The following is a 24,813-nucleotide window of genomic DNA, read 5'->3' on the forward strand; positions in this document are numbered from 1 at the left end:
GCTACTATTACGAAGATGGTTTCCATGGTGACCTGCTAGATGGGCTATATGGGCGACTCAGTTTGTGGGAATCTTATCCAAGGTATCAAAGGTGGGACGGCAACCACTCGACCAGCCGTGTTTCCACCTGTTAATTCCTTCACGATATGCCTGCCATCTATGGCTATGGCCTCGCGCCACCTCCCTTTTATCAAACCACGCGAGCAACGTCCCTCCCATCGGGTTTTCAATGTTTATACTCGTTTGTTAAAAAGGAAAATGCTCTCTTGCTCAGTTTCTTGGCAACATGGACTTTCAAGAAAATTTTCATACACCTTTTTGGCTCTTTCTATGGAAGCCACCGAAGAATACCTCAAGTTCTATGATACAATTATTTCAGTTCAAAACAACATGCAAGGCAAGGATAAATGGATCTATTCTTTGGGAAACAACAATCTACGTTCAAGCAAGATTTACATATTAAACTTACAATCCATGTACCCACCTTCTCCTTTCAAGTGGATCTAGAAATCCAAAGTGAGTAAAAAGATCAAGGTGCTCATTTGGCTGACCTTCAGAGACAGAATCAACTCAAGAAATCTTCTTCGAAGAAAGATGTGTACAATTACAAATGATGATTACAACCATGTTCTTTGTGGCCTTAATTGTGAGGAAACCACATATCATCTTTTATTTGAATGTCCATTCAGTACATTGTGCTGGAATCATGTTGGTATTCACTGGGATCACCCTTTGGATTTTTTTGAAATGACCATATCTGCGAGGGATCAATTCAGTAAAAATTTCTTCATGGAAATTCTGGCTGTTACGACCTGGGAGATTTTGGAAGCAAAGAAATGCTGCTATCTTCATAGATTCCTTTCCATCTTTTACGTCTTGGAGGTTTTGCTTCAATGACACGTTGGGGCTACAAATGCATAGAATGAACTCGAATCTTAGCTTGTCGATTTCCTTGTGGCTTGCTTCTTTATTTTCTTTACTACTATCTCCATTTGCTTCTATTCTTCCTTCCCTTTACTGTACATTTCCTTTTTTATTTAATATATACCACTGTATGGGCCTTCCCTACAGTTTCATCGGTCAAAAAATGTCCCTCCAATGCCCTCCCTACTGTCACAGTCTACCATGCCACAGGTTGTTGCAGCACTACCATGCGCTCCCACCATATCTTGCCCAATTTCATGTGTATTTACAAGAATTTACTGGTATAAGTTGCTGAGAAAGTTTGGGTTACACAGTTTGACCCCTGAGCCAGGACATACATCCTTCCTAGACTAGTGGGAGGAGTCTTCTGAAGAAGTTCATGGGATGGTTAAGAAAGGTCTGAACTCCCTTATCATCTTGGGGGCCTGAATGATTTGGAACCATTGAAACCGATGTGTCTTTGATGGACTGACTTCTAGTCTTTCCTCGATACTTGTGTAGACTGATGATGGGAGAAGAATATGGGAATTAGCTGGGGCCAGGGGTCTTTCCTTCTTGGCAACACCTCTTCTTGAGGTCTAACCCCCCTGGCTCTTTAGTGGGTAGTGTGAGTGTTTTTACATGGATCCTTTCATTTATGCGTGCTGTTGGCCTCTATAGGGAGGTTTTTTCTTGTAACCCAGGTCTTCTTTAGACCTTCCTTTCCCTAATATATTTAAAGCTTAGTTCCCCTGCGCTTCCTAGAAAAAAATATCTCGCCCAATTCTCATGCACCAAATTCAGTTCCCAACATCGTCTTGGCTGATTCTAGGATGGTTTGACACATTATCGCTGGCCTTGGTGGACTACATTGCCGCTGCCCATGCAGTGTCGTGCTTCCACAAGCTTGAATTTCTTTCATACGAATGATTGACGTAGTGTGAGTAGTTCTTCCATGGCTAACACACCTTGGAGGTTGACAAGTCGTATCACCTATTCGAACATGACACGAGCACACTATCGTGGATCGAATTCAAGGACCTTTGCAACTTGTGTTTTTGGCCCCCAATTCGCAACAACCGCGTTGACACATTGGCTCGTCTTCGATTCTTGACCAAGATGCAAGAATACCAAGATCATGTCATGCCAACAAGCGAAGTTGTTCGCTATGGGATTTCCAAAATATATCAATCTTGACATGAAATTGCGGGAGCCCCAAAATCTTCATATAAAATCTTCATATAATCCTATCATGATGGCACACACTGAACAACCATGACCCTAGTGTGCGTTGTGGCACACTGACCAACCATGACCCTAATGCACAATCAGCACTGATGCTGAACTCCAACGAGGACCACTCCAATGACAAGCACATGGACGAGCAACAACTCTAGCGTTGCACCTACTCTGTCTATTAACATCAATCGAGTTGTCTAATGATCGGAAACAAGGGTTTTGTCATAATTGTGATGAGCAATACATTCATGGCCATCACTACAAGTGACTCTTCTACACTGACGTTGTCAACTATCAGGATTATATTAGGTGGCTATGTTGTTGTCCTCAGTGTGGCCTTCCTGCGCATACTTGCCTCGTGTTCTAGAGGTATCAGTGCCACGTCTTATGAAGGGGCATTAGGTCTACATGCGCAAGAAGTCTAGCTATGGTTAACGACTCCGTCAACACCACAAACTCTAGGTTCATGGACCATCTCCTCAACATATAAGTTGATCTTTTTGCTGAAACAAGAGGACTTTATCGGCTTGGCGCTGCCACCACTGCATGCACCTGCTACTAAGGACAACTCTAGTAGATGTCAATCCATACAAATACCCACAACTCTAGAAGAATGAGCTCCATGCTCGAGAACAACATCCAACTGAGTACATTAGCATTGTTGGGCCTTGATGCTTCTCATCAAGAAGGTTGGCAACTCATGGAGGTTCTGCTTTGACTACAGTGTGTTGAATTGGAAGACAGTGAAGGATAAATTTTCGATCCTGATGGTCAGTGAGCTACTCGATGAGCCACCCAAAATTCTTTATCTAGCTCGACCTTTGGTCAGGCTACCACCAAGTCCACATCTACCCTGACAATGCGAAATGATGTTTCTTACACATCATGGTCACTTCAAGTTTCTTGTGATACCGATGAGCATCGCCATCGCACTAGCCACATTCAACAACCTCATGAGCGACATGCTTCGATAGTTGCTTTGCTGGCTCGTCCTTGTATTTTTTGATGTCAACCTGTTATAGAACATTTCTTGGATGGAGCATTTGCAACATGTCAAGGTGGTGTTTGATGTGCTATGTGCGAACAAGTTGTTCATCAAGTGGTCTAAATGCCACTTCGGTGTGTTGTTCGTCTCCTACATTGACCATGTGATCTCGGTGTATGGCGTGGCTGTGGATGGCGAAAAGGTGGAAGTTGTGGCATCGTGGCCACAACTGTGATCCACTAGGGAACTCTGTTGATTCCAAGTCTCACGGGTATTACAAGAAGTTTAACAAGGACTTTGGGGTCATCGTAGCACCTCTCATGAAGCTCTTGAATGAGGGTTTAGGTGGTGCCAAGAAGCAGAAGATGCCATGCAGGGGACTCAATGGGCTGCTATCAACCGCACCTATACTGCAGTTGTTGGCATTTGACAAGCTGTTCACGGTAGACTGTGATGCGTCGAGTTGGGTGCACTAAGGCGCCAGAGCATTGTCATTCTTTAGTGTAGGTCCTTCGTAGCTCGACATCTCAAGGTGGTAGCCTACGTGTGTGATATGATTGGCATGGTGTAGGCGGTACAACGTTGGAGGCATGGGCTTGGTGCAGGCGGTACAACATTGGAGTCCCTACTTATGGGGTTGAAGCCGATATGGCATTGGAGTCCCTAGTTACGGGGCACCATTTTCTGCGCTTAAAGTTCCTGCTCGATCAAATACTTATCAACCCCAACATCAATGGATCAACATGCTCTTTGACTTTGATTTGGTTGAAGTGTATAAGTGGATTGCCTAGCTTCTCCCATCAGCTTAAGCTTTTGGGTTGAACTGGTTAGTGTGTCCACTCTAACATGGTATCAAAGCCAGAGGTCTCGAGTTCGAATCCTGACAGAGACTTAATTTGTGCCTCCACCCATTTATTTCAACGTTTGCGCGTTTCTCTTTGTCTGCGTTTGCGCCTTTCTCTCTGGCTACACGTGAGTGGGGGGTGGTGAAGTGTATAAGTGGATTGATTACCTTCTCCCATTAGCCTAAGCTTTTGGGTTGAACTGGTTAGTGCGTCCACTCTAACATGGTAACAGAACCAGAGGTCTCGAGTTTGAATCCTGGCAGAGGCTTTATTTGTGTCTCTACCCATTTATTTCTGCGTTTGCTCCTTTTCCATCAGCTTAAGTTTTTTGCGTCCACTCTAACATATTTCATAGTGAAGTTTTGGGCAAGCGGAACACACTTGCTGATACCTTGTCTAATCTCCTATTGTGACATTGAGACTGTAGGCACTCTCAAGACCCTCGTTCTAGCTCTATAACGACATTTGCCACGAGGTCCAGACACAGTGAGTTGGGCGATCCTTGGCGGATACACGATGTCCTCATCCTCCACGACAACTAGATCTTCCTAGACACATCCTCTAGCTTGTTGTTCACTTCTTTGGAGATCGCACAAGACAAGTGTCCATAAAAACGCTCAAGTGCCTCCAAGTGGACTTTTATATTGCTCGAGGCCGCAAGGTGGTCTGTTATTTTGTGAAAGCCTTTTCACATGCTAGAGGAACAAAATAGAAACTCTTCACCTGTCGGGACTGCTCTAGCCATTGCTGGTGATGTTGAAGGTTTGGAAGGGTGACTCCCTTGACTTCATGGAAGGCCTTCCAAGGGTGCACGAGAAGTGTGATCCTCACAGTCGCCGACCAATTTTTCTAAGTATGCACATTTCATTGCCCTCGTTCACCACCTATAGATTGTGGCATCGGTTGTGAAGGCGTCATTCGATGGTTTTTATGGCTTTTCTAGCATCCATTGTAAGCGACCAGGACCCCGTGAAAGGTAACTTTTGGCTGGACCTCTTCAAGATGGCTGGTGTGAGCTTCGTATAAGCATAGCTTTCCATCTACAAACTGATGCTAGAGGTGGTGAATAGAACTATTGCAATGTACTTGCAGTGCATCACGGGAGATAGGTCGTGCACATGGCTGGAATGACTGCCATGGGAAGAGTATTGATACAATACATCCTTCCAAATCACGCTCGAAGATAGGTGCCACTGCCCTTGGTCCCATTCACAGTGCGCACCACGCAAACTCAAGCAGTGCAGATGGCGCTTTAGGAGCGTGACCGGTTTTTGGCAGAGCTCTATGAATGACTGGTTCAAGCCCAATATCACGGGAAACGCTAATACAATAAGCACCATCGCAAACTAGAGTTCGAGATCGGCTCTTGGGTGTGGCCATGAACAGGTTGCTGAAAAGTGTCTCTGATACCAAAGATGATTTGTCTGGATTGTTGGCTTTATTGATACAATGACAAGGAAATCATCCTGACCGCCCTCCCTAGGAGGCTCTGGTCATAATATCTCACTTCTTGCTAAACCCGTAATCAACATTAGGTTTACAGATAAATAGGCTTAGAGGTTAGCTGTTAGAGAAAGGTATATGCTGTTGCAAAATATGATGTCTTGCATTGAGTTCTTAGATGATTTATACAGAGTACATGGCGTAGGAGGTAAGACAACCCATGGATACATATGGCAGTCTATGAAGTATAATATCTAGACTATCAAATATACTCTAACACATGTGGCAGTCTACTAGACAATATCTAGACTACCAAATATACTCTAACACTAACCACTCCCCTAGAATTTCTCTTCTTTCCTATTGTTCCTCCTAGACTTCCAACTAAGCTCCATGCAGACAACTACGGAAAAACTCAACAAACTTGACAACTAATTAGGCGTGGCTGTTAGCCACATGGTGTTGTGGACGCTGGCTTGTTCTTCTTGTGGCGAGTATAGACTTGCTGATAAGCGTCCACAACAGGTTGTTCGTGACTGCTGGTGTGTTAACTCTACTATGAAAATATCTATGTGCAGTATGAAGAAGCTAAGCTATTTGGTTCAGAACTGAACCTGTATTCAGTCTTAGCTGTTGGAGATAACTCTGATTACTCATTTCTGTTAGCCAGAGGCTTTTGATTATATAGAGGTACAGAACCTTGGCAGCCGTACACCTCTTGGGCTGCCCAAGGTCTTTAAAGACTGTAATTAACTAACACAGTTATCTAGGAAATGCTTAGGAAGTAGGGCTTATTAACTACATTTCTCCCCCTAAGACCTGCTTCAACTAGTCTTGATCTCCTTGATCCCAATCCTGCTCCTCATCTCTTCCAGCTTGGTCTTGCCCAAAGCTTTAGTCAATATATCAGCGAGCTGATCTGCAGTGGGAATGAACTCTGTCTTGATGCTACCTTCTTCCACACAATCTCTGATGAAATGATGCTTGATTCTAATATGCTTGCTCCTGTCATGGAAAACAGGATTCTTTGCCAAAGCCAGAGCAGACTTATTATCTACTCTGGGTTCCACCACTTCAATTTTTCTTCCCAGCAAATCTGCAAACAGCCTTGACAACCACAAAGCTTGGGTTGCAGCTGTTGTCATCGCCACATATTCAGCCTCACAGCTAGACAGAGCAACAACTCTCTGTTTGACAGACTGCCAGCTGACCAGGCTGGTTCCAAGGAAGAACAAACATCCAGTTGTGCTTTTGCTTGAATCAATATCTCCAGCCAAATCTGAATCACTGTAACCCACAAAACATGATTTGCCTGTTGTTCTGGTGTAGCATAGCCCATGATCTAGAGTACCAGCCAGGTACCTCAAAATCCTCTTCACAGCCTGAAGATGTTCAGTTGTTGGCTTCTCCAGGAATCTGCTAACATACCCTACAGCAAAAGCCAAATCTGGTCTTGTGTGCACTAGGTATCTCAAGCCGCCAACCAGTCTTCGGTACTGAGTTGGATTTACTTCCTTTGCTGTACTTTCCTTGCTCAATTTCAGCCTTTCTTCCATAGGTGTAGTGGCTGGATTACAACCTGCCATACCACCAAGTTCAAGTATCTTATTAGCATAATGGGTTTGCTTCAGGGTAGTGCTCCCCTCTGATTGTCTTACCTCAATTCCAAGATAGAAAGACAGAAGACCCATATCACTCATTTCAAAGGTTTGCTTCATCTTTGCCTTGAAGGATTCAATCTTCTGCTGATTGACTCCTGTGATGATCAAATCATCAACATAAACTCCAATTATCAGTAGGGAGTCACCTGATCCCTTCCTATACATAGCAGCTTCATACATATTCTGCTCAAAACCCATCTGCTTGAGAGTCAGATCAAGTTTAGCATTCCATGCCCGAGGGGCCTGTCTTAGGCCATACAAAGCCTTGTGTAGCCTGTACACTTTCTTCTCTCCTGATACTGCAAAAACCTGGTGGCTGAGTAACATAAACCTCCTCCTTGAGTTCTCCATTCAAGAACGCAGACTTCACATCCATGTGATGTACTGCCCATCCTTCTTGTGCTGCTAAAGCAAGCAAAACACGTACTGATTCCATCCTTGCAACTGGTGCAAAAAACATCTTCATAATCAATTCCCTCCTGTTGAACAAAACCACGGGCCACAAGTCTTGCCTTGTGCCTAATCACAGCTCCATGCTCATCCTTCTTCAGCTTAAACACCCATTTTAGTGAGATTGGGCGGTGACCGGGACGGGGAGAAACAAGTTCCCAAGTCCCATTCCGCTCTACTGATCTCAACTCCTCCTTCATTGCTACTTGCCAATCTGGATCATCCTTGGCTTCTTCAAAGCTTGTAGGCTCACCAGAATGGGTGAGATTCAGTTCTGCAAACAGCCGCTGCGCCGACAAAGGGGTTGGCTGATCACCAATAATGTCATGAATTTTTCGATAACGGAGTTCTTCACCGTCATGGCAGGCATCCACCCTTTCATCATCATCATCCAAGGGGGTCACATGTTCTACCTGAGGACTTGCTGGAGCTGGTTTGGGTGTTCTGGGCGACGCAGACGCCTCCGCTGCAGACTCCTCTGCTTCTGCTGCAGGCTCTCCTGCATTCACCGGAGAGAAACCAGGCGATGCAGGATGTGGCGCAGGAAATGGTGAAGGCGACGCTGAACTTCCTGCTTCAGGGAATTCCTCCGCCCATGGGAATTCAACAACAAATTCGCTGCCTGATGTTTTTGATGTGCCTGTTGCCGGTGATGCCCAGTCCCAGCCACGGCCTTCGTCGAACACCACATCGCGGCTGACACGCACGCGCTGGGATACTGGATCATAGATACGATATGCTTTGGCTCCTTCCGCATAGCCGATAAACACTCTAGCCTCGCCGCGGTCATCAAGCTTGTGAAGTTGAGTGAGCCGTCGGGTATAGGTCACACAACCAAAGACCTTGAGATGGCCGACTGTTGGTGCCCGGCCATGCCACGCCTCATAAGGAGTGACATTCTTCAGTGCCTTTGTCGGGGATCGATTCAAAATGTGCACAGCTGTCATCACAGCCTCCCCCCAAAACCGATTGGGCATTCGGCGTTGCTTGAGCAAAGCCCGTGCCATGGCCACCACTGTTTGGTTCCTGCGTTCAACAACACCGTTCTGTTGTGGTGAATAAGGGGCACTGAAATGCCGTTTAATACCTTCGTCAGCGCAGTATGCAGCAAACTCCGCAGCGGTGAATTCGCCGCCATTGTCGGTGCGCAGGACCTTCAACTTGCGCCCGCTTTCCACCTCTGCTGCCACCTTGACCTTCTTGATTGCTTCTGTCGCTGCGTCCTTGGATGGCAGCAGCACAGCCCACATAAAGCGGGTGGCGTCATCGACGAGCAGCAAGATATAGCGGTTGCCCGCCGGTGTCGCTGGCGTGACCGGGCCGCACAAGTCACCGTGCACCAGCTCAAGCTGATTCTGGGCACGGTATGCTGCTGCAACTGGAAATGAACGCCGCCTCTGCTTGGTGGTAACGCAGGTGTCACACACCTGCTCAACATGGTCGACCACCGGCATCCCGCGCGCCATCTCTTCCTTGCTGAGTCGTCGGATTGCGTCGAAGTGCAGATGGCCGAAACGCTCATGCCATTGCCACGCCTCAACATCCTTGCGCGCCGCAAGACAGATAGGTTGTGCAGCCTCAAGATGCAGAATATATAATCTGTTCTTCCCTCTATGTACCTTGGCGAGCAGACGCCGGTTCTTGTCCCAAATGCGAAGCATGCCATGGTCAATCACAACCTTGGACCCTCCTTCATCAAGCTGTCCCAGACTTAGGATAGAGTTCTTCAGCGCCGGAATGTAGTAGACGCCATGAAGAACCCTCTGTTCACCGGTCTTGGCTTGGAAGATGATAGACCCAACACCCTTGATCTCTACCTTCGACGCGTCCCCAAAACGGACCGTTCCTCGAGCGCCAGTGTTCAGATCAGCAAAGAACTCTTGGCGCCCGGTCATATGATGCGTCGCTCCGGAATCCAGGTACCAACCGCTGTCCACTTCTTCGTCCACGCCAAGATAGGCACAAGCACGTGGCTCGGAGAACTCGACGTGCTGTGCCGTGTAGCTGTGCGCCGGCGTGCTCTGTTCCAGGCTGATAAAGCCATGTGCCAGGAACAGAGCGCCATCTTCATCACACTCGGCGTACTGGACGCGTGCCTCATGCCTTCCTTGGTTCCCGCCACGCTGTCCAGCCCGATTTCTGCCGTCGTGGCCTCCACCACGATTGCCACCGCCGCGGCCAGCACGGTTTCCACCTCCATCGCCGCGCTCTGCATCTTCACGGCGCGGCTGGGGACACTCACGTGCCCAATGGCCCTCCTGGTTGCAGTTTAGGCAGGTGTTGGGGCCGACGCGGTCAGCAACATTGCCATCTCCTCGTCCGCCACCACGTCCACCGCCTTTGCCTCGTCCTCGTCCACCACCGCAGCTACGTCCACCGCCACCGCGCTGATTTCTGAAACCAGAACCACCTGCATCTTCTCCCTTCTTCTCCTTTCTGCAGCGCGCTCTCCACTGCTCTTCGGTGTACAACAGCTTGCCGTTGATGGCCACCGGCTCGGTCAGCACTTGTTCCTCGCGATTGTCCACCGCCTTGAGCCTTCCAGTCACCTCCTCAAGAGTCAGCGCCTCGAAGTCGAGAAACTGCTCAATGGCGACAACAATCTGCGCGTACTTGGCCGACACCGTGCGCAGAAACTTCTCAACCACACGCTCCGTAGTGATGTCCTTGTCACCATGGATGACAAGTTGCTGGTGCAGGGTTGATAAACGCATGGCAAAATCATCCACTTGCTCGCCGGGGTTGACGCTAATGTTCTCCCAATCGCGGCGTAGGCGCTGCAGCGTTGCTCGACGGACCCGGTCCACGCCGATGCGGGTCGCAGCGATGGCATCCCACGCTTCCTTTGCCGTAGCCTTATCGAGGAGTGGAAGGCCCATCTCCTTGGGCACGGCCCCGACAATTACTTCCAGCGCACGCCTGTCATCGCGAAACTGGACAGGGCCGCCCTCGATGGCATCCCAGAGATCGCGCGCCTGCATCCTCAGCTTCATGGTCTGGCTCCACTCGTAGTAGTTCGTCTTGTCCAGCATCGGCCACGACGTGCCGCTGCCGGAGTCGCGGTACACCACCCTTCCTTGCGGCGACTCGTAGCGACCGCCGCCGCGGCAGCACCTCCGATCCCGCAGTGGTGACTGCGAGCGCCTCCTGTCTCGCGGTGGAGTCCGCGTCCGCCTATTCCTCTCTGTCTCCTCTTCCTCCTCCCAGTCCTCCTCATCTTCTCCCTTCTCGGCGGCGATTTCGGCCCGTAGCTCCTGCGCTGTCCTTGCCGCCGCTTCTGCAGCAGCCGCCGCCTGCTTTGCTGCCTGGACTGCCAGCACTGCTGCTTCCTCTGCAGCCTTCAAGCGCGCGGCCCAGCCGGAGGAGTCGCCCAGCTCTCCTTCGCCGGGACCCTTGGCCTTGAGCCTGGCAGCACGCTCAGCAGAGGTCGACATGGAGTGGAGAAGGTAAGGAGACGGCCCTGTGGCTCTCTGGTGTCTAACCAAGGCTCTGGTACCAAATGTTGGAGATAACTCTGATTACTCATTTCTGTTAGCCAGAGGCTTTTGATTATATAGAGGTACAGAACCTTGGCAGCCGTACACCTCTTGGGCTGCCCAAGGTCTTTAAAGACTGTAATTAACTAACACAGTTATCTAGGAAATGCTTAGGAAGTAGGGCTTATTAACTACATTAGCAACTCTACTCATCACCCTCCTTTAGTTGCAACCCAATAGAGTATTTCTGATATGTCTTTCATATCATATGCATTTTGTACAAGCAGATTAGATTATGTCCAAGTTGTGTATTGTAATGATTTTAATGTAAGTTTGTCTTGTAATATAGTCTTTAGGAATTGTTCCTTGTGGTATTATTTATTATCTGTTTCTTGTCTTTTGTTTGTTTATCTTTTATTCCAAGTTGGGGTGTTCCCATCTTGTTTCCTTGAAAAGATTGTACTGTTCTCATGTAATGCTTTTTTCAGGAGATTCCTATTGCTGATGTTTGTGAGACATTTAAGGTCGCCAGAGGTATGATTCAGGCACTGCAGGAAAATGCTGGCAGGTTTGCTTCAATGGTTTCTGCATTTTGTCAAAGGCTTGGTTGGAATGATTTAGAAGGCCTTGTTTCGAAATTCCAAAATCGTGTCTCTTTTGGAGTTAGGGCAGAGATTGCAGAACTGACATCAATTCCATTTGTCAAGGTGTGCTTTAATTACCATGCATATATGAATTATCTAAGTGTCTCTGGATCTTATTTCAGTATGGTCATGTAAAATATGAAATAGGGTTCACGTGCAAGGGCTTTGTACAAGTCTGGTCTGCGTACTCCTGTTGCCATTGCTGAAGCATCTATTCCTGAAATTGCAAAAGCTCTTTTTGAATCTTCTGCTTGGTCTGGGCAAGGTACTCTTTCACGTATTCATGGTCTGATTCCTTACTACTCTTTTTTATAGTACTTGTTTTGATGAGGATATAAATACTATAGCTGAAATCCTGTTCTGTACAGTCAAGGATTTTCCTTGTACTTATCTTGGGCTACCTCTCACAATTGGCAAACCCACAAAGGAGGTCTTGCTGCCATAATTGAAAAGGTGGCAGAATTTTTGCTGGGATGGAAGGCTTCTTTAATGAACTGTGCAGGCAGATTGGTAATGGTTCGAGTAGTGTTAACTGCTGCTCCTATTTACCTTTTGATTGCCATGGATCTACCAAAGTGGGTTCTAAAAGCCATCGACAAAAGGAGGGGTCTCCTCTGGAAGGGCCAGGAACAAGCTAAGGGAGGTCACTGTTTGGTCTCTTGGGAAAGGGTGCAACAGCCTCTGGAATATGGTGGTCTTGGAATTCATAATCTGGATCTGCTTGGCTGCGCGTTGCAGATTCGCTGGTTGTGGGCTGAGAAAACTGATCCTAGTAGGCTTTGGGCAGGCCTCCCCGCTCAAGTCCCTCGCAATGCTTAGGCCCTCTTCAACATTGCAGTGGACATCATTGTTGGGAACGGTGAGCAAACACTCTTCTGGACAGACAGATGGCTGGATGGCCATACCATATCTGAAGTGGCACCCAGCTTATTTAGTGCTGTCTCGAAGCGGACAGCCAAGAGGAGGACGGTAGCCCAAGCTCTCCAAAACCAAAGGTGGGTGGATGACATCAAAGGAGCACTCACAGTCCAGGTTATATTCGAGTATCTAAAGATTGTCGCATGGTGGATGGTCTGTTTTTGCAGCAAGATGTGCCGGACCAATTTTGTGTGGAAATTAACACAATCCGACATTTACACGAGTAAGTCAGCATATAGTGCTTATTTCATTGGCACCATCAAATTTGGGCCATGGAGAAGAATATGGAACAGTTGGGCACCTCCTCGCTGTAAGTTTTTCATTTGGCTGGTGTTCCATAACCGGTGTTGGACGGTTGATCGCCTTGCTAAGAGAGGCTTGCCCCACCCTGATGCGTGCCAGCTCTGTGATCAAGATGATGAAGACATTCACCATCTCTTGGCCGGCTGTGTTTTTGCTAGACAAGTATGAGCAAGCATCTTTCTTCAGTCGGGCCATACTGCCTTGGCACCATATGCTTCAACAATCTGTTTTTCAAAATGGTGGTGGACAGTAATATCAACTGTTCCTAAGAAAATGCGGAAGGGTCTAAATTCTTTGATCATTTTGGTCGCTTGGGAACTGTGGAATCATTGTAATGCTTGCTTGTTTGAGCAACATAGGCCCAATGTTCAGGAAGTTTTTAGGGCTGTTAGGGATGAAGGTAGTCTCTAGTGCAGCGCTGGAGCAAAAAAGCTCCAAGAGCTCATGGTCACGGTGTTCAGTCTGGGGGATTAGGAGCTTGTTGAGGTTCCTTTCCCTGGCCGCCTTTCTTTTTTCTCTTCTGTTTGGGTTTTAGCGTCTCCAGGGTGGGAGGCGTGATGTACAGTGGGTGTGGGTGAGGTGTTCTTGTATTTATTTTTGGCATTCCTGCCTTTCTTCTACCTTAATGAAATGTTGCGCATCTCTCTTGCGTTGTTCGAGAAAAGAAAAGATGCACAAATTGGTTTCTCAGTTACTTCTGGATATATTCAGTAATAAGCTTGCAGATACTTTATTGTTTGTTTTAAGCCTACTCTAATGTCAATCTGTTGAATTGACTAGGTGATTCTGGTTTACGACGAATGCAATTTGGTGTAGCAAAAAAAATAAAAAATGGAGCCCGCAAAATTGTCCTGGAGGAGGCAGAAGCCGCCAGAGTAGCAGCATTCTCAGCTTTCAAGTCACTTGGTGTGGAAGTTCCCCAGTTCACTGCACCTCCACTCGCAGCTATTGAGGAATATCCAACTCACGATACCATAGACCAAGCTAAGTTAAATAAGCTAGCTTCTGGTACCCATTCTAGAGATGATAAAAATATGAATACTTGCTCTGATTATGCTACTCCAAGGGCTTCTACATACAGTCTAAGAAAGGACACAAGTCCTGCTCCTTCCATTCAAATGAAAGAGAATGCAGGACTATCTAAAAATGTGCAAATCACTAGACAGGGAGCATCATCATCTTTGTCAACAGAAATTGCTGATGGATCTAGTAGAGATGTGGCTGAAAAAGGTCCTGTCCATGCATATAACTTCCCAGGGGGATTTGATTGTTTTCTTGATCAATGGTCCACAGCTAGTAATTTTTTCTTTGATGTTCATTTTATCAAGAGATCGATGAAACCATCTTTGAACCTTTTTGAAGTTTTTGGGTTGGCTGTCTGTTGGGAAAAATCTCCCATATACTACTGCAACTTCCCAAAAGATCTAGTCACTACTGGCAACAATAACATCAAGGAAATGTGGGGTAATTTTCAGAGAAGATGGGAAAAAATAGCGGACATTATGAAACAAAAGAGTGTCCAAAAAATGACATGGAATTTAAAGATCCAGATCCAGGCACTTAAATCACCTTATATTTCTTGCCAACGGCTTGAAAGGTTTCATCTTGACCATAAAATGCTGGACAAAGTTGAAGTGCTTAACAACTCATATATGTTGTTATCACCAGTCTCTGTCTACAATGGATTGGATATATGTCTGCTGGCGTGGGTTCTATGGCCAGATGAGGAAAGCAGAGCGGTTCCAAATCTTGAGAAGGTATTTGATATATGTCGTGTTCTGCAATATCTTTAGCTTTTCATTGCTGATGCACTGTCACTTCATGTACATTTTTTATATTCGTTTTTTCTGAACTTTGCAAAAGCAATATGAGTAGGAATTTTAGTTGATAAGAGCCTCAAGAACCGTGTGTTGGATATGAAAATGCAAGGAAATAGGATTATTCATATAGGGCATGATGAGAATGCTAAGAGACTTTTTAGGAAGACTTAGATGTCATGTTTACAACTATACCTATCAGTAAGAAACTTTTCATAGGAGATCTCAATGGGCATGTAAGTACAACAAGTGTAGGTTTTGAGGTGTTTCATAGAGGCTTCCCCAAGCTTCACGTCTCAGACAATGTTTCTTGACCAAGTGGGTTTGGCTGTGACATGAAGCTAAGAAACATTGTCTGGTCATGTCCTCTTTGGAGCGTACCGCTCGTTTACGCTCTCGAATCTGCTTCCTTAAAGATGGTGATACCAATTCCATAGGCATGCCAGTTTCCGGAAACAAAAGAACTTTATTGGGAAGTTGGTGGTTGATGATCAGATTTTCACCTCGCAAGATGAGAAACAGAAGCTTGATGGTATCTTAATTGCGGATGCAAGAGGAGACTTATCTTTCAGTCATATCTTTTGGTCGAACAATGTGCTTGACAAGTGGAGTATAGTGGTACTAATCTACACGAGTAAGGGAAATATTTAAAGTTGTATCAATTACCAAGGAATTAAGTTGATGAACCATACTATGAAGCTATGTGAGAGAGTTATCGAGCATTGTCTGAGAGGAATAATGAGGATCTCTATGAACCAATTTGGTTTCATGTCCGAAAGGTCAACCATGGAAGTTATTTTCTTAATAAGACAAGGGATGAAGCAGACAGGGAGCAGAAGGACCTACACATGGTTTTGTTGACTTGGAGAAGACTTATGACAATATACTAAGAAATGTCATGTGTTGGTTTTTGGACAAACATAAAATCTCAAGGAAGTATGTTGTAGTCATTAAAGACATGTGTTCGAACAAGGGATGGAGACACAAATAACTTTTCGATTAGAATATGACTACATCAAGGGCTGGCTTTGAGCCCTTATCTTTTTGCCTTGGCGATGGATGAGGTCACAAGAGACATACAAGGGGATACCCCTTGGTGTATGGTTTTTGCGCACAATGTAATGCTAGTTGATGAAAGCCGAGCAAGAGTAAATAGAAAACTAGAGTTGTGATGGAAGACTCTAGAGTCTAAAGGTTTAGACTCAATAGAACTAAAACTAGAGTATATGAGATATGACTTCGACACTACTGCACATGACTACATACGGAAAGAGATCTTAGTTTGGAAGTTTAAGTAGTGCTTAGGAAGGATATCTTTTAGTATTTAGAATCAATGCTATAGAATGACAGGGTATTGATGAAAATGTTAGCCATAGAATCAAAGTAGGGTGGATGAAGTAGTGTCAACCATATGATGTTCTATTTGACAAGAGTGTACCACAGATGCTAAAAGACAAGTTTTACCAAACGATGATTATACCTGCTATGTAGTATGGTGTAGAATGTTGGCCTATAAAAACACATTTTCAATAGACAAGAAGGGATTGAGTTCGAATCATGGAATGGTGATACACATGATAAGCTAGGGGTAGCACCAATTGAAGAAAATCTTGTCTAACACCTGTTGAGATGGTTTGTACATGTCCAACAGAGAACTCCATTAGCACCATTGTGTAGTGACGCGCTAATAATGGGAAGAGAGATGGAGAAAGGCTAAAGTTGATATGGAAAGAGGCATTAAAAGGAGTCAAAGATTTAGTCTTGAATAAGAGTGCATGGAAAATAGCTATCCATGTGCCTGAAACTTGACTTATGGTTTATGTTGGGTTTCAACGCTAGCCTATCCTAACTTGTTTGGGATTAAAAGGATTTGTTGTTGTTTGCAATAGCAATACGCAGCTGTTAATTTTGATGCTGACCTATTTCTGATAATATATTACTTTTGCATTTTACTTTGTGATAAACAGTTTGTCAAGAGGCGACTTCATAGTCAAGAAGCTGCTGCTGCAAATCGCGATGGAAGATGGAGAAATCAGATGCACAAAGCAGCACACAATGGCTGCTGTAGACGTGCTGCACAGACACGGGCTTTGTATACTGTTCTGAAGAAATTACTTACTCAAAATCTTTCTGTTTTGGTTGAAACAATCGAGGCCCCATTGGTACAACACCTATTCTTACTTAATACTCTCTCCAGTTATAACAAAAGTGTCATTTTGGGTTGCCTGCAGTTAATTTGTTTATACTTTGATGCTTCAGATTGAATATCTGAAAATAACGCAACTAGATTCTTCCTGGAAAGTAGTTCAAAACATAACAACTTTGTTATAGTTTCATACATTTTGTAGCAATCGAATCATCCTATTAGTACCCATGTTGGTATCCAAAATTACACTTGTGATCGGAATACAATATTGCTGCTTGTATTATGCTTGGATATCTCTTATGCATTTATTTTGACAGGTTAATGTTCTTGCTGATATGGAGCTTTGGGGAATTGGCGCTGACATGGATGCTTGTCTCCGTGCGAGGCATATTATAACAAAAAAGCTGAAGGAACTAGAGAAAGAAGCTTACAGATTGGCAGGCAAGAATTTCTCTCTAAATGCTACTGCTGATATCGCAGACATTCTATATACACACCTAAAATTGCCAGTTCCAAAAGGCTGTGAGAAAGGGAAGCTGCATCCTAGCACTGACAAGCAGTCTTTGGACCACCTAAGGTATTTTTTCATTTTCCTTGTTAGTTCTGACATCAAACATGTTATTTCTAGTTCTTTGGAAGTACTTGTGTGCCACTTTATGTCCGTGCATTATGGATGGAAAATTTTAAATGTGTTAGCATATCTAGTGTCTAGTCACTGATGGTCTATTGGTAGTTTTGTGTGAGTAAAGGTAAATTATTATGTTGTCTTGATCAGAGCTAGAAAAGTGCTTGTGGACCACCGGCCACATGTTATTGGCAGTTAATCTCTGGACATGCTTTTAGAATATCATTGTGCTAATATGCACTCTTTTTCTGTTTTTTTTGAAGTCAATTAACAGGATTAACTCATTTTTCATCCCTAATTAAATACACGCATGCATGTTCAAATAATATCTTCAATTTGGAAAAGCTTATGCCAAAGAGAAGCACATGTATCACTGCTTTACTGTATTTTCAGTATATAGGCTGCTGCTGATGTCCTTATTGTATGCACTCGGAAGATCGGTAGCAAGGCAACACTACAACAGCCTTGCCAAGCTGGTCTTCCTTTCGTTTGAAATCTATGGCACTCTTTTGATTTCACTTGGCCCCAAATTTTCCTCGACATAAAATTGCCGTGGCTTTATAGTTTACTATAAAATCCTTATCAACTGGACATAATGCTCTCTTTAGGCTTCTATTAATTATCCCAGTAATGTAGGAGAATTTAATTTGACCATTTTACTAAAATATTTTTGAATTCTTCTGTTTCCTCAGGGATCAACACCCCATTATCCCATTAATTAAGGAACACAGAACATTAGCAAAACTGTTAAATGGCACGTTGTGGTCCATTTGTTCACGTGCTCAATTGTGCACTCAATCACAAAGGTACATCATACATGGAAATTGGCTTCAGACGTCAACTGCCACTGGCCGTTTGTCCATGGAGGAGCCAAATCTGCAGGTCCTTTAGTTGTAATAAATGCTTTGCATGTTTTGTTTGGATTTCAGTTATTGAGAAATAACCTACTGACTTAACCTGTTACTATGTAGTGTGTTGAGCATGTGGTGGAATTCGATACAGGGAAAAGCGATAAAGATTACTCAAGCATTTCAGTTGATGATCATCATAAAATCAATGCCCGTGATTTTTTCATACCTACCAAGGTTTTTCTCATTTCACTTTTATGTATTTATTAAGTTTTCCCTTTAATTAGGACAGTTGACTATTTTCCTGTAACAACACTTTATTTAATATCATGATTTACTTATTTTGTAGGAGAACTGGTTATTCATAACTGCTGATTACTCACAGATTGAGTTGCGTTTAATGGCTCACTTTTCTAAAGATCATATGTTGGTTGAACTTCTAAAGAAACCTGATGGTGATGTTTTTACCATGATTGCTTCAAGATGGGCTGAGAAAGAAGAGGCCTTGATTTCTTCCAAAGAGAGAGAAAACACTAAAAGATTCATATATGGCATCCTTTATGGAATGGGTGCAAACTCCCTTGCAGAACAACTTCAGTGCAGCACTGAGGAAGCTGCACAGAAAATTCAAAGCTTTAGGAGATTTTTTCCTGGTGTTTCCTCATGGTTACATGAAGTTGTGTTATCCTGTCGCCAAAAAGGGTTAGTCTACTTGGTAGCAATTTCTGTTTAGTCTTTCTTTTCATATAATATTGCTCCTTTGATTTTTGATGCTAACATTGAATGAGCTCTGTGAAAAATATGTTAGTCTTAACTTTTGTGGTATTTCATATCTGAACTTTTGAGATATTTCATATTTGAGCATGTATTATCATATCTTTCAATGTTAGTATGCGAGCTGCTTCTCATAATAATCTAAGGTGAATATGCTTCATGATAATTTGATTTTATTTGAATGTTAAGTTTATACAGTAAATGATAAGGATTACTGTCTTTTGGTCATGTTATTTATATAACGACTACTTAAGATCAGAGCTCCTTTATCTGTTGGGTTGACATATGCACTTGTAGCCCATATTGCTCATGAGATTGTATATATATTGTCGTATCCACTACTAGCGGTCTTACGAAACCCCAAGGTTACTAAAGCCATGGATTAGGGTTTGAGATAACTTTCAAATGCACTCATGATTCAATTTTCTTTTTACCTGGTTTGTGCCGATCAGAATTAATGTCTGCGCCCTTCTTCAGTTTGTTGTGGCCTAACTTGTGAAACCCTTGCTATCTCACAACTTCCATCTGTTAGACAATTTATTTTCTTCCCTAGTTACGAGGATTTCTTCTCTGATTATGTGCCAGCAGTTGTTTCCTCCGTACGTAGCTGTCCTTGATTAGGTGTGGACAATTGGTTCCTTCCTCCCTGACTGTTTCCTTTTAGCGCCCAGATCATCTCCCCGATTATTGTTTCCACGAATTCAGGTGGAGCACGTTCTGGTAGAGGCCTATTGTTCTCCTGCTATTTAGTTGAATATAAGCAACATTTCGCGCTATTATGGCATCAAGAGATTGTTACGATCCCGTGAGAACTCGCTTTTGGTAATACTTGCTTGCCCACGTCGCCTCCCCGATGTTGTGCCGTCATGCCACCTAGTGACCCTCTGCCCGTTTTCCGGTGACCAACAACATACCGAGGATGCAGCCACATAGGAGAAGGCCTGCTAGATCCTTATCGTTGCTGCCGATGAGGCTGTCAAGGCCGTCACTGCCGCCTAGGATCGTGGCCGCACAACCCAGGACGCTCTCGCGAGGGAACGCTAGGCTGCTACCGGTCTCAAGCGTGCTAAGGCCGCTGCTCGTGACGCTGCCTTCCCTCCTCTCAACGACGACCCTGATGATGACGCCGACGCTAGTGAAGATTTCAATTATGAGGCCGCTACCGCCTCCAACCTCCACGTGGAGGCCGTGGGCGTACAGAACCTCCATGCCCTTGTGCCTGTGGTTCTGGACATCCTCTCCACCCACTACAGTCGCTGCGGGATCTCGTCCTCCTCGCCCTCGAGCGGTATGCCGTCGCCGACCATGTCCTCTTCGACGCCCTATTTGTGCCATCCTATCGACGCATGGACATCGTCGTCTTGTCATGGGTGTTGTGCACGCTCTCCCTGAGTTTGAGTTCGCTCGCACCCCCGGCGGCACAACACACCACACCTGGATCGTTGTTGAGGAGCAATTCCTCGGTAATCGTGAAGCTCGCGCCCTTCATCTTGACGCCAAATTCTATGTCTTTATGCATGGTGACCTCTCTGTCGGTGACTATTGCCATAAGATAAATGGGATGGCTGACGCTCTCGGTGATCTCGGAGTGGTTGTTCGTGGCCGCATCCTCATTCTCAACGTGCTACACAGCTTGAACGAGAAATTAAACCACATGAAGGTCCACTTTCATGCACTCCAAGCTGCTACCTTCCTTCGTCTGCAACGACCTCATCCTCGAGGAGATTGACTACAACACATCAACACCGCCACCAGCAGCCGCCCTTGTTGCTGTGCCATGGCCTTTCGGCAGCTCTGCTTCCCCTAGCGTCCCCTCTTCTGGGGGCTTAGCTGCGCCCCTGTCCCACCCACGGCGCCGTCCGGTAGCATCTCCACTGGTGCCGACAGCTATTAGTAGCTACCGTCGTCGTTGCGACAACGGTGGCGTTGAAGGCAAGGCCATGGTTCCCTAGCCTTTGATCTACAACTCGTGGACCGAGTTAGTCACCATGTGGCCTGGCCCCACATGTGGGCCACAAGACCGTGGTGGCCAAACGCCGTGCGCGCCCATGCCTCAGGCCACGCAACAACAGTTGACAACAACATGACTAGTTCGTGGTCATGTCGTTTGGCTTGAGGAATGCGTTAACATCATTCTAGTCCCCCTTGAGAATTGAATAGCACTCCTAGCTGACACCATGGACTCATCGCACTCTTCATGGGTTGCCTGGCCTCACGGGCTTCTACCGCTTCTTCATCAACAACTACGACATCATCACCACACCATGAACATCCCTCAAGCGTGTTGCCTTCCAGTGTGCTGATGTGGCGACTACATCCTTTGAGGCCTTCAAGGCGGCCCTCACCTATGGACTGGTGCTGCAGTTGTTGAGCATCACGGCTTCGTCCATCATCGATTGCGATTCTTCGGGCATTGGTTTTGGCGTGCTCTTGCCCGATCGCCTTGTTTAGACTGTGGATGGAGCCCCAGCCTACCAAACTTGCCACCTAAGAGCGCGAGCTCATTGGCCTTGTGAAGGCTGTGCGGCACTAGAGGTCGTATGTCTGGGACCGGCCAGTGGAGATAGAAGATTGGGTCCCTAATGATTTCTCCCCTACTAGAATACTACAACAGAACCTTTGAATCTTTTAGTCCTGAACAAGTTGTGCAGGCTAGTTTCGAAATGCAACAAGGGACCACAATATCGATGATACAGCTAGGCATACATCAAAGAAGTTTCTAATTCGTTATCACTCCTCAGATTTGTTGAGACTTTATTAGGCCGGCGACGTGTTCTTACAAAAATAACGGCTGGCAATAGCAAAGAGAAAGCTAAAGCACAGAGGCAAGCAGTAAATTCTATTTGCCAGGTAATATAGCATTCTCACATAGTTTTAGATGGTTGATTTTATTGATTATATGATTAATATGCATGTGTTTCCAGGGTTCTGCTGCTGATATTATTAAGGTGGCTATGATTAGAGTTCATTCAATAATTACTAACAGAACTAGTGCAGCTGATTCCACAGATGAAGTTACAAGGAAATTTTCAGAACTTGGTGGCCAGTGTCACCTTATTTTGCAGGTGTTTTAAGACTTGCATTGCATGATACTTATTTTCTTTTGACTTTTGCTCAGTTTGGCTCTAAATATGGATGAATGCAACTATATATTTTTCATTTGTAGGTGCATGATGAGTTGGTATTAGAAGTTGATCCGTGCATGGTAGCACAGGCTGGAAGGTTGTTACAGATATGTATGGAAGAAGCAGCTTCACTATTGGGTATCAGTTTTAATCTAAACTTCGATAGTTATCTTATGTTCAGTCTTTGGGAGCATCTTGAAAAGGTCTTTAAAATTTACCTGCTAAACTAATAGTTATGCCAAGTGAACAAAATGAATAGGAAGTTCTATTTCTGCCGTTCTCCAATAGTTAGGTTCTTAAAACTAACAACCTGCGAAAGGGCCTCTAGCTGAGTTGGTTAGGTGGTCTGAGTAGCACTCCTCAGGTCCTGGGTTCGACTCCCTGTGGGAGCGAATTTCAGGCTGTGGTTAAAAAAATCCCCTCGTCTGTCCCACGCCAAAGCACAGGTCTAAGGCTCAGCCCTGGTCGTGGTCGTTCTCACATGGGCTTCGATGCCGCTGTGTATGGGTGGGGCAGGGGTTCGGGGGTTTTCTCGACCTGTGTGAGAAGGTCTTCTTCTTAATACAATGCCCGGGGGCTGTCTTACCCCCCGCAGGTCGAGTTTTTAAAACTAACATCCTGGGCAGGAGGGTATGGGGGGAGCACGCAAAAACTGCGGAGGAGGAGGCACAAATAGTAGATATGACCCCCCCCCCCCCCCCCAAACCAAAAAAAGGGAGCTGTTCTAAGAAGCCCATGGAGATGCTCTAACCAAGGTAAAACTGAATTGGTGTTTGCTTTTATTTCAGTACCTTTGCGCACAAAGATAAAGGTGGGAAAAACTTGGGGTTCACTAGAACCATTCCATCCTGAGCCTTGTTGATGCAAATGGTGAATGTCAGTTGGATGCCAATGTTTCATGACATGCAAGGTCCTGGAAGAAGGCTGAACAATTTCCAATATGCCCCACAGGGACCTTGGTAAATCCTACTCTTTTTTATAGAAGATTCACCCCCTGCAGAGTTAATCTCATGAGGCCTGCTATTTGCCACTATCGTTTCTTGTTCTGCATTGTCCATGTATTTAACTGATGCATACCTTGAACCATATATGACCATATATCCGTGTGTGGCTTTGCTAATCTTGTATTTTGAATTTAGTTTACATTTTCATCTTCACGGTCTCTTTGAAACTTCAAATGAATCAGGTGATTCTGTCTGGTGTTCTTCGGTAGAACCTTCATTGCTATGTCTACAGTCTTCTGTCATTGCTGACCGTATGTGAAATCAACGCAACAGCGACCAGCTCCATTACTGAGGATTTGCTATGGACTGGTGATTATCATTATGATTCCATGTGGCATGCAAGAAGCATATATATATCACCAATAGATGCTGTTAAAGGGTTTAAGGTGTATTTGAAAGGTCTTCCTAGTTATACTGCGAATCTTTTAGATAAACCCTTAAGAAATTGGAGGGCCTAGTATATGGTGATTTTTCTTTTGCTAGGCCCAGCGCTAAAAAACCGATTATGGGGTTTATTCAAAGATGAAATTTCATCCTGTAACTACAGGTTCAAGGTGTATTTGGTTTGATGGATATCACTATGGACAAGCGATGGTTGGTTTTTGTACAAGTTGGATGTTGATAAAAATGTTGGTATCCATGCCACACAAAAAAAGCCTAACCAGCACCCATATTTTGTAATCCTTGTCAAGTATGTTATATGGTTTACTTGATAGCTCTAGCGAGGCTATCCAGTACCTCACCTTCACCCTCATATTTGTAATCCTTGTCCACATAATTATTAGTATGTTATATGGTTATTTAGTAATTACGATGGAAATATTATTTTTGGTAAGCGCAAATATGCATGTTTCGTATATCATTTAGGGAAATACATTTGTTGTAATTAGTGTTATGATAACAAAATTAGTATTGGTGCATATTTATTAGTGTATAAATGTTATTATTTTTAGATAATATAGATGTAGTTAGTTAATTGTTCTTTACCATCTAAAAAATGGTTTATCCTATTTATCCTATCACATAGCAATATGGATTGTTGGAAATGGAAATCCTAACCCTACTTAGGACGGACACTTGTATATATATAGTGAACTATACATGGGGTTGGGTCAAAGACCATTACATTAATAACACATATTCTACATCCTCTGCATTTGTAATTCTAGCCATTACAAATGTTAGATTGGAATGAAACTTTGAGAATATCATGGATGGAAGGCCCTTGGTGAAGATATCAACGAGGTGGTCGGGATGTGGAGGATGCGAACATCACTTATAGTGACATGCTCGCGGACAAAGTGGAGGTTGATTTCTACGTGCTTCATGTGCTGGTGCTCCATGAGATTGGTGTTGAGGGCTATGAATCTGTAAGAAAAGCTGATGAAGCGAGAATGCCTTGACCACATTGTTGGTTACAACGTGATACTCGGCCTCAACTCCACAGCGAGAGACAAGCTGTAGTTTCGAGGACTAAGAGACTAGGTTGGTGCCTAAGAACACGACATATCCGAAGGTGGACTTGCGCATGTCTTAGCAACTAGCCTAATTAGTGTCGGTGTAAACGACTAGCTCAGAGGTTGGATAGGGCCGAAGAAGATGGTCAT

At 44.8% G+C, this 24,813-nt stretch overlaps 1 protein-coding gene across 2 annotated transcripts in view; it reads left to right on the forward strand.

Moving 5' to 3' along the window:
• The window catches only part of LOC103640932 (helicase and polymerase-containing protein TEBICHI), a 46,406-nt gene extending 22,371 nt beyond the window's left edge, over positions 1-24,035 (forward strand). The window contains exons 16-28 of one of the 2 annotated variants that reach the window (XM_008664377.4): positions 11,491-11,709; positions 11,794-11,911; positions 13,648-14,624; positions 16,652-16,846; positions 17,148-17,407; positions 18,148-18,337; positions 18,427-18,540; positions 18,653-19,005; positions 21,819-21,927; positions 22,002-22,142; positions 22,244-22,340; positions 22,991-23,161; positions 23,389-24,033. In XM_008664377.4, coding sequence (XP_008662599.2) covers positions 11,491-11,709; positions 11,794-11,911; positions 13,648-14,624; positions 16,652-16,846; positions 17,148-17,407; positions 18,148-18,337; positions 18,427-18,540; positions 18,653-19,005; positions 21,819-21,927; positions 22,002-22,142; positions 22,244-22,340; positions 22,991-23,064 — 2,847 coding nt within the window. In that variant the 3' untranslated portion in view covers positions 23,065-23,161; positions 23,389-24,033. Of the gene's footprint in view, positions 1-11,490; positions 11,710-11,793; positions 11,912-13,647; positions 14,625-16,651; positions 16,847-17,147; positions 17,408-18,147; positions 18,338-18,426; positions 18,541-18,652; positions 19,006-21,818; positions 21,928-22,001; positions 22,143-22,243; positions 22,341-22,990; positions 23,162-23,388 lie in introns of both variants that reach the window. The other variant, XM_020545688.2, reaches the window with a different exon arrangement.
• The last annotated feature ends 778 nt before the right edge of the window (positions 24,036-24,813 follow it).

Source organism: Zea mays, chromosome 10 (assembly GCF_902167145.1).
Source record: "Zea mays cultivar B73 chromosome 10, Zm-B73-REFERENCE-NAM-5.0, whole genome shotgun sequence".
Lineage (NCBI taxonomy): Eukaryota > Viridiplantae > Streptophyta > Magnoliopsida > Poales > Poaceae > Zea > Zea mays.